A 10,832-nucleotide genomic window follows, 5' to 3' on the forward strand; every position below is an offset into this window, starting at 1 on the left:
CCATCCAAATTGAGGATATATTCAAGCATAATTGATACTGGTTTTCATAATATTTTTTAATTTTTGAAAAGAATAAAAATGATTTGTTTTTAATAAATAAAAAATAGTAAAAGGGGATGGATATATTTTTAATATTGACTAATTGGATATATGTTTTCACAATATAAAATATAGCAATTTGAAAAGAAACACAAAAGTGAATACGCGTGTAGAATTTTCACCATTCAATTAATACACATCAGATTTGGCGAATAGTATAATTTGATTCATGAATTAATGGCACTTGTATGGTTGCCACGTCATGGCTCCCTCAACCTGCAGTTGCGACATTTTAGGATTTCCTTGTTCCTCATTCTCTACCTTCTCTCTCAATTTCCCTCTTTATAGAACCGTTGCCGCGAAAATTGAAATTTTCCATTAATTCTCACTCTCCGATCATCTTCTTCGCATCACTATTGCCGGCCATGAATCCAGAATAGTAAGCCTTCTCTCTTTCTGTCTCTCGATTTCACAGTTTTAGTTCACCCTTTTACCATTTTTATATAGAATTAATTGTCTGATCACTTGGATCTGTTATATCATGATATGAGTCGAGATCCGTTGTGGCTGGGTTTTTATGCTGATCATTTGTCATCGAATTGCTATGATTTTGGAACGTGCTAACTATAATGTTTCTAATAACCGAAATCAACTAAACGATTCAGCTGATCTGATTGTGATTAAGGGTTTGGGATGAGTAATGTTGTTATGAATTGGATTCTGATGACTAAATCTTTTGAAATTTTATGTAATTCGTCTCAGTCAGATTTCTTTTCCACTTTCAAATGTTCGGGATAAACAAATTGCTTATACTGTTGTTTTTGTTTTCTTCCTTTCTAAATTGAGTTTATTGTCAACTGTGGTGGATCATGATGTGAATATGTGATGGAGCGGTATTATTCGACTGATGTTGTGTTATATGCTTATGTGATTTTAAATATGTGTAGCAAATTATACTTTCTTGGTTGGCTCCCATTCCTAAATCATGCAGAAATGGAGTTGGATTTCTTTTGTTAGATCATGGGAAGATCTTTATGCTCTTGCAATGTGCAACTCTTATATTTCGTTTTTGCGATTTTTTCTCAGCGACTACCTATTTAAGCTTTTGCTCATTGGAGATTCCGGTGTTGGGAAATCATGTCTTCTTCTTAGGTTTGCTGTAAGTTCTTCTATGATACTGAACTGACTTATTAAACCTACTGTCCATTTTTTTCCACTAGTGAGTTGAATGTTGTGTGCTAAAAAAATGTTACTGTATCACTTGCTCTGTTTTGTTGTGTCTGTAGCCTATTGGGGGAGGTTGATATATTTCTCTCTATTACTATCTGATTTGAACAATGTTCTATTGTATCTATTGGGATAGAATGCTTTTCATTCTTTATTCAAAACGTAAGGTAAATTTTTTTCTTAAAAGTTAGAACTTTGTTAGATTTGATTATTAGCTTAGAATGTAATCGTTTAAAAGGCCCTGAATAGAAGAATTATATTGCAGCTAAGGTTTGTCCTAATATCCCCAAGTAGCTGTTACCAGAATCCTGCTAAATATTAAAAAAATTTGAACACTTTAACACAACACACTGTAGTTTGTACGGTTCAGTTTATAATGTTTCATTATAGATTGGTTAAATTTTAACAGAAAAAGTTGATTTTCGGCAAGTTTGACCAAAATGAGATATCAGATTAGAATTAATATATATATGTATAGCATATTAACACAAATGAATAAATATATACAGTTCAATAGTTATGGATTTTATAAATAAAATTTAAGAAAGACAAATTTGAAAATCCAATATTAAAAATATGTTCAGTTAGGTTCATTCGGTTTCTTAGGCAATATGGTTATTTCTATTTGGTAGTTTTCGTCGGTATAACTGACTGAATTTAACACAAACTCTTAATCCCCCATCCTCTCAAATAATACCCTAGAAAATAGAAGAAATAAAAGAAGCTATATTTTGGTGGCTAGAAGATCTGAAACTGCTAAAACTGATGTGTGATACTGATTCTTATCTTGTTTTATGGAATCACTTGTCCAAGATGTCTTCAATCATCAGAAGGAAAAAAACAAGGCAAACTTCCATATCAATCTGGCCACTTAGAACTTGTTATCTTGGCATATTTAATTCAACGGAGTAGTGCTTGATTATTTTGTTTCCAACTTCTTGGCGTATTTATAAACAATCACAAAGTTAGGTAGTTCATATTTAGATACCATACTCGGGTAGATTGGATTGATTATACGTATGATTTTGAGTATTTAAAGGATTAGAATATCAAAAAGTACAAAATTATTTAACCCATCAAAATGTATCTTTAATTATTGCAATTTATGTAAGCTATCACCAAAAGTTAAACCCCCCCCCCCCCCCAAATTGTTCTGCGAATGTCCATTAATGTTTCATCTCTTGTTTATTTATTGCACAATCAAACTCAACTTTGGTATGGAATTATTGCAATAACAGTGATGGTGATGGATCTTAAAAGTTGAGTGGAAAGAGAATAAAGTAGAGATAGTGATGTTTCTATTTTAGGAAACGTCACTTTGAATAGGACGTTGCAAGAATAAAAATGAGTCACTCTTAGTGTGACGGCGGGAGTATTTTAAATTTTCAAAGTTATGATTAGTTTTCTTTGTAGGGACAATTTCACAAAATTACGTAAAAATAATTAATCAAATATATCAAGGGGAAATTTAGTGCTTGTTCTTGTGCAATGTGAATCCTTTTTTAACTGCAACCACTGAAATTAATTTATAATTATTCTTTCTGTTACTTCCGCATCTAGCTAGTTGCACCACAATCTCTCTAAGGATAGAGGAGATTATGTTAACTTTCTCTGTTCATTTTCTTTGGATTGCATGCAGGATGACTCATATCTTGAGAGTTACATTAGTACCATTGGTGTAGACTTTGTAAGTGATTGTTTTGATTCACTACACCTTATTACAGTATGGTCTTATAATTTCCACAATAATGTACATATATTATTCTATGATGTAGAAAATCCGTACAGTGGAGCAGGATGGCAAAACGATTAAGCTGCAAATAGTAAGTATCTGGACCTCTAACTACTAACGTGCATTGGATGCGTGTAAGGTCTTTAATTATCCAAGACAATGGAGTAAACAGTTTCAAAGGACTAACCATTTACTCCTTCGGGCAGTGGGATACCGCTGGACAGGAGCGGTTTAGGACAATTACTAGCAGTTACTATCGCGGTGCTCATGGTATCATTGTAAGTGCTGGGTAATTTTAACGCAGTTTTGATTGACGTGATTAATTAATCAGTGTCATTATGGAGTAAACTAATCATTGTCATAATGGTCACGCTTACCAGGTAGTTTATGATGTAACTGATCAAGAGAGTTTCAACAATGTGAAGCAATGGTTGAATGAAATTGATCGATATGCAAGTGACAATGTTAATAAGCTTCTTGTTGGAAACAAGAGTGATCTCACTTCCCAGAAAGTTGTCTCTACTGAGACAGCCCAGGTAAAATGTTTTATTTGCATCACACTCATTTATCTGAACCTGATGGTAGCTCCAATTGCATGTGTCGATATGAACCATGAGAGACCACAATTATTGAATACCTTTGTTCAATTTCAGGCATTTGCTGACGAAATTGGGATACCTTTCATGGAAACAAGTGCTAAGAATGCTACTAATGTAGAACAGGCTTTCATGGCTATGTCTGCTTCTATCAAGAACAGGTACAAATTTTCATCATCGATGTAACATTTTCCTTTTCCAACTGATCTCGAATTCATAGAAATACTTCTATATCGTTATAATCTACTGAAACCCTTATTATCATTCAAGGATGGCAAGCCAACCAGCGATGAATAATGTCCGACCTCCAAGCGTGCAGATTAGAGGACAGCCTGTTAACCAGAAAACTGGCTGCTGCTCCAACTGAAACCAAAAGCCGTGCGTTTGGCTGACATCAATTTGTCAATCAGGGCATGTAAAATCGGAGCTCTATCTAGCTAGGGGTTTAAGAGGACGATTTCATAATTCATTGTCTCTTTTATCTTGACAGACTTCTATGCTCGAATATCCATTCTTTTTGAATTTATTTCATCAGTTGAAAAGGAACGTTGTACAAAGTAACGTTATTGTTCAGAACTTGGTTACTGGTCTTCGTTCTCGTCGGAATTCACCTGATAATTATGATGAAACTGAATAATTTGGCAAATAATCCAAGTCTTTAATTGCTAGAAACATGCGTGTTTGTGTCATCTTTGTTTGCTTTATAGTCTTTCAAGATAAAAGGGAAAAAAGGAGTAAAAGTTAATGGACATGCCAAATCATTCTTGTTTATTTTGTGACATAACCCAGGTCCCTAAAGGGTAAGATGTTCATATCTCTTTCTTATGCTTTTTTCCCTTAAATTTGACTACAGCTAGCATTTCAGTTATTGAAGACAAGAAATACTATTCGGCGCATTTGTTTGAATACATAGTGTGAGTGTGAGACATGCTCGTAAGGGATTTAGAAGATCGTGGTGCACATTGCACAAGATCAAGAATTGCCGATTTTAGGATGATTTTTTCTCGATTTCTCGATTAACTGTTGGTATTTGGTTTAAATATATTGAAATATGAATCAGATCAATAGAATCGATAAGACGGTTCCGATCCGGTAATAATAAACCAAGCATCTCGCATCCCTACTACCCACAGGCTTATACGATGCCATTTTCTTTTTCTTTCTTGTAAAGTTTACTGCATTTGTCATGATTATTAAAAGCTATAAATAATATCCCATGGATTTGGCTGAATACACTGTGTGGAACATGCACATAATGGTTTTGGAAGATCTCATAGTTAGCATAGAGGATCAAGAAGAATAATGTGAATCCTTGCACATAGACCATACAATTGTTTCTCAATACTTGTTCTTATAGCTAAAGTATAGACCAATTACTCAATCTGCAAAAAGTTGAGATAAATCATGGATTAAAAGACAAGGAAAATGAAGAATGTGTCATGAATAAAAGAACCCCATTAGCAAGGGCGTAGCTAGGAATTTTTACATATGGAGGAATTTTAAAAATTTTGAGGAGGGGCATTTAGTAGAAAATTAAAAAAATTTAATTTAAAATATGCATATACATACATACATACATAGGATGGAAAATAAGAGGTGGGGCAATTGCCCCACTTTGGAAACATGTACCTCCGCCCATGCCCATTAGGATCTTGGACCTTTAAAAGAAGATGAAGATAACCATCAGGTAGTCGGGTATTTTCACCAAAACAACTCACCTACAATGGTTCATTCCACCATTAGCAACACATAGCTAGTAAGCATAAGCTACACAAGAGCACTCAAGTAACCACCAAAGATATGCTTCCTTCCAAAGGAGAGAAAACACTAAAAAAGATTTAAAATATTGTTCAGTAGTATTCTACAAAATGTTCACTGCAAGAGGTGAAGCCAGGAATTTACAAATGGGGGCCCAAATTTCAGTTAATAATTATGAGTACTTTTTGTTGGAGGCATTTGGTGAAAATAATTGTAGCATCGTCAATAGGTTTTGCATGAGATCGGAGGTATTTAGAGAAAATGAATTAAAGAATTTGTAATAAAAAATAGAGATAGATACAATGGTGGTTGTTGAGAGAAGCAACGTCAGCATCGAAAGAACTAACGGTGCCGAAAAATGAAAATGGAAAACAAATACTTTCTCCGTTCTTTGTTAGGCATTTTTCGGATAAGAATTTATGGAGTAGTGTGTTAAATGATAAGGAATAAAGTAAGAGAGAGTCACTTTTTTGCCAAGAATAAAAGTGACTCAATTATCTTAGAACTTCACAAAATAGATAAATAGTAACTCAAGTAATATGGAACGGATGGAGTATGTAAGAGAATGGAGGTAGTAAAACAATCAGTAAAATGAAATATACATAGAAAAACAAGTATATAAAATTTAGAATTAATTTACAGAGGAAAATTTTGAGTACACGAGTTTGTTTTTGAAAGCTTTTTGGACCGAATAACCCGTTGGATTAGGATTAGAGTTGAAAATTTATAATCCAAAAAATTCATAACTCGAATAATCCGCACCCAAATAGCTCGACAACCCGAGTGGATTGGACCGAACCTGAACGGATTAGCCCGATTAACATCCCTAAATTCTTGAGTGAATGGATATTAGCCAATAAACAAAAGTTTTCATAAAAATAAATGAACCAACTTGGTGCGTCTATATCACAACTCACAATGACCCTATCCGCATTTAGGTCAACATACAATTTTAGAGCATCATAAATATAAATGGGATGTAACTTTAACCATTTATTTCAAAACTTTAATCATTTATTTCATAAATATATCAACAAGTGACGCTTATAAATATTGGTGGAACAAGCAATATGTTAAGATCGTGAAAAGTTATCACAATTGTCCGCCACATTCAAGGTAGGCACTACTCTTAGTTTGGTAACATATGCGAGCAATTTCAAAATTAAGCACCCATTTAAAAAACTAGTTAAATTATTTCAAATTTACAATGAGCGCCATTAATTAATTCCACCATAATCATAGCTAATTGTTGATCAAGATGGACTTGGCAAAACATTAGACATAGCCATTCCACTTGTTGCGTGCACATTGTTCAACCTCAAAGCCTTGGCCTTGCTCGTGTACAATCTCTTCACATTGGATCTTTGCTCATTCAATAGTCTCCACAAACTTCTCTTAGCATTGGACCGAAACGGGCAATTGGACGCCAAAAATCCATCGACTAAATGCAGATACGCCTCCAAGTCATGGCAGCACGCGACATCGGCATCGGGTCTAAGAAACGGAGACATTTTGGTGTCCACTCTTAATTCCGTCCCGACGTGCGTGTACGACCACGGGAGGCTAGCGTCGAGGGCGTCGAGGAGCTTCCCTCCGGCGCCCGTTGCGCGAAGTTTCTTGTCGAGATCCTCGTTGACGAGCATCCCGGGCACCCGAGTGACAAGATCTTGCGAATTGACGACGCGCAGGACTTTGACGTTGTTGGCTTGGAGGCGGTTGGCGAAGCCGCGGTTGCCTACCCGTGGGCCGCCGAAAGAGAAGACCGCGATGGGCGGGACGTCGGGGGCGCACGTGCTGAGCTCGTTGCCGACGAGCAGCGCTAGGGCCGCGCCGAGGCTGTGCCCCGTTATGGTTATGCTTAGGCTCTCCCCTTTGTATTTCTCCATTAGGCTCTTGATCTCTTCAACGACTGACTCAGCCAGGCTGGGCACGTGCTCCCCACGTGTTGTCAGCAAACTTAGAAATCCGCATTCCACTTTGGTTGGCGGAACTGCTCCACTATCTTCTGTTTCGTCGGGAAGCGGGACGAGGACGTCGCGCACGTTCTCGGCCCACTCCAGACACGTGGCGGTGCCGCGCAGGGCGATCACGATGTCCCTCCTGCCCATCCGCTGGATCTCCCTGCGGTCGTCGCACACCGCCACGTACCCGACCCAGCTGGAGCGCTGCGTCATCCAGCCGAGGTCGGGCGCCACGTCATCGACCCACTTGGGCAGGCCGACCGAGGCGGTGGCGTAGAGGCTCCGGGTCATCCGGTAGGACCGGTCGGGGAGCGCCACGTGGCGGGGCCACTGGGTCTCCTCGGGTGACGTGGCGGGCTTCGAGTGGAAGCCGTGGTAGGCGGCCTGGATGAACTCGCCGCACCGGACGACCTCCCGGCGGAGATTCTCGTCGAGCGGGTCGAGCATGCCGGCCCAGTCGTTGCTGCCGTGGTACTCGCGCCAGCGGCTGCCGAGGCTGTTGCGCGGGGAGTACTCCGCGGACTTGGACAGCAGCCGCTGGAGGCGGTTGAGGTGGCGCGGAGACATCTCCTCCGCGGCCTTCATCTCTGGCCAGACGCTGGCCAGGGTGAGGCCTTCCAGGATGCCTCTGGAAGCCGGGGCTTCCGCGTCCGGCTCCGGGTCGGGCGGCGGATTCGGATTGGGGTGAGATAATGATTGCTTTTGGAGGAGCCTTTCTAAGTTGGAAAGATGCTTCTTTGTCATCTCAGTTGATAAATTCTCCGGCTGTTTTCGGGCCGAGACCCGTTTGAAGGGGTTCAGAGGTGAGCCCGAGCATTCGAACACGGCCCGTCTCACCTGAAAAACTTGTAGATTATGTGCAGGAAGCGTTGCTCCGATTTGCATCATGGTGAAGATTCAAAGGTGAAACGAAAAGAGAGATGCAATTGGGATCAAGTGGTGTGTGAATAATGAATGAAGGTTTATATAGATGTGAATGTTTAGTTAATGCCCTTCTTGTTTTCAAAAATTACAATGTGGACCATATGTTAAATTTATTTGGACTTTTAAATTCAGGTTTGTTTGGTGGTTGGTCAGCCTGTATCCGTAAGAAAGAGAAATTGAATCTAAAATTAAATAATGATGGGATCTCTATCGATTATGAAACATTTTTATTCTATCAAATTAATGACGAAGATATATGAGAAAATCGTCATTGATCTATTTCTAAAATATAAATGGGATCCATCATTTAATCAACCAAATCCATACTCAATCCATGCATCTTGACATGTGGAAATACACATGTTAAGTTTTAAGTTTATGGTGGTGTATTTGGAAACGTATTACAAAATGTATTAGGAGTTTTTTCCGATTCTTTGTCCATTATAAATGAAATATATTATTTTTTAAATCGTTCTTCTATAAGTGGGACATTTTCTTTTATGGCAAAAGCAATACTCTATCTCTCTCTTATCATTCTCTCTTCTACTTTTTCTATTTTTTTCACTCTTAAAAATATGTGCCCAAAAGTTTTTGTCAAACATGAAATGGAACGGAGGGAGCATGGCTCTAGTTATAGAGAATGGAAAACTACTCCATATCTCATATGTATATATATGGAAAATTGAGGTTGGGCATATATTGACTCTAGTCTAATGAAATGTAATGGAATAGTAGTGTGATTTATTTATTAAAAATAGTACAATAAAATGGACAACTAATTGGATGGAATGAAAATGGTAGTAAATGGGACGATCAATGGGTACGGAATAGTTTTTAGTTTGAGGCTCTTAACTTATTTTATCTTTATTCCTATAATTTTTTTTATGAATTTCACTCATCAAAATCGACGTGATTTTCTAACTTATTGAATAAAAATTCGTGCCATCTAATGTATTGCGTAAGGTAGATTTCGATTAAAAATTAATTGATTAGGTGTTTTATTGTAATTGTCGATACATTATGGTATTATTTTCGACTAAATTAAACATTGGTGACAATTCAAAGTTTCAAACTTTAATTTTAAGCAAACTAGCCATTATAGTTACAATATTATCGGTTAATATTGACCTTTTAACATAAAACTCTTTTTTACAAAAAGAAATACTCATAGCTAGCCGAAAATACGTTGAATAAGAATTCATGATCATAATGAAACAAGAATATAAAAATCCAATAAAGAGCCTACAAACAACAGCTAAATGCAGCACAATAAATCTGAATTAAACCTAATATTATTCAATTGCTTAAACACCTTATTTTGAAATTTGAATTGACTCCTTCTAGGGAGAAACATAATACCAAATTGTTGGAATTAAATAATATTGTCAAATTCGATAAATTTTGACTCCGCCATTATAAATAAATTTCAATTCCTTGTTAGGAAGTATGAATTGAATTATAGTAGTAACTACATTCAAAATCTATAATTAGGATATGATACCGTCATCATTTGGTGTAGTCAAAGGGTAGTGAAATGAAACTTCACATTAAAAGGTGATGCACATATGTCATATAAATTCCCAATAATTTTAAATATTGAATAAACTTAATATTCGACTAACATTATTGTACATTGTTTGTTAAATTTAGTCCCACCATTTCAACCTATTGGGCATGTTATATCATTCACTATTTATTTTCTTCTAGGCATTAAGGTATATATTTGGACCATTACTATTATTATTTTATATCAATTTCCTTTCTATATACATTTGGTAGTATATTAATATCATGAAAATCAACTTTACTCGGATGAAATTTGTGCTCTTTAGTGAGGCATAAGGAATGATGGACGATATATGCTATGAGTGGGTATTTACTACTCGTTTTGTACGGAATTTAGTCAAACGTCAAACTTGCGATGTAGTACGAGTTAAACATTATGATTAAAGTGGTTGGACAGAGATATTTCACACTTAGGAAGATATGTGGATGTTGCTTATCGTGAATACACATTTTTGTTCATATTGGGGTAACATATTGTACGAGGCGTGTTATATTGCTAACTATTTAAGTTGCTAACTCTGTTAACTCATCAATGTAGTGATATTAAAATGTTAACATAATAATATAATATCAACATAGTATATTGAAATGTCAACAAAGTTATGTTTTGACATTTTTAATAGACTATATTACTGAGTTAGTAGAGTTAGCAGCTTAAAAAGTTAGCAATTAATCACACCTTTATATAGTACGGACTCCGTCCCATAATAGATGTCGCACTTTTCATTTTTTAGAAAAAGCTCCCTCTCACATTCATATAAATATATTATTTTCTCTCTCCACCCAACATACAAAACAACATCACCTAAACTCCCGTGTCAATCCCCAAGTGTGCCATCTATTATGAGATGGAGGGAGTACGTACTTATATATAAATAACATGGTAGGGTGATGATTAATTGCTAACTAATTAGTAATCCAAAATTGAGACCAGTTCCTAATCGTTGGATGAAAGATCTAGTTGTTAAAATAATGTCAAGTGGATTATAATATAAATTTAAATAATAATTAAATAAATTCAAAGTGTAT

General features: G+C 36.4%; 2 protein-coding genes across 2 annotated transcripts; one reads left to right on the forward strand and one right to left on the reverse strand.

Moving 5' to 3' along the window:
- The first annotated feature begins 281 nt into the window (after positions 1–281).
- On the forward strand, positions 282–4,151 carry RAB1C (RAB GTPase homolog 1C). The gene is made up of 8 exons (XM_048088843.2): positions 282–478; positions 1,126–1,198; positions 2,906–2,953; positions 3,042–3,089; positions 3,205–3,276; positions 3,379–3,534; positions 3,652–3,755; positions 3,865–4,151. Exons 1-8 carry the CDS (start codon positions 465–467, stop codon positions 3,959–3,961), a joined length of 612 nt encoding a protein of 203 aa, XP_047944800.1. The 5' UTR covers positions 282–464; the 3' UTR covers positions 3,962–4,151.
- A 2,254-nt stretch (positions 4,152–6,405) lies between these two features.
- PLA-I{BETA]2 (alpha/beta-Hydrolases superfamily protein) lies at positions 6,406–8,262 on the reverse strand. The gene has a single exon (XM_048088924.2). It carries the CDS (start codon positions 8,199–8,201, stop codon positions 6,606–6,608), a length of 1,596 nt encoding a protein of 531 aa, XP_047944881.1. The 5' UTR covers positions 8,202–8,262; the 3' UTR covers positions 6,406–6,605.
- Positions 8,263–10,832: the final 2,570 nt, after the last annotated feature.

Source organism: Salvia hispanica, chromosome 5, assembly GCF_029641045.1.
Source record: "Salvia hispanica isolate PSC_SH4W2 chromosome 5, Shi_PSC_v1, whole genome shotgun sequence".
NCBI classification, from domain to species: Eukaryota; Viridiplantae; Streptophyta; class Magnoliopsida; order Lamiales; family Lamiaceae; genus Salvia; species Salvia hispanica.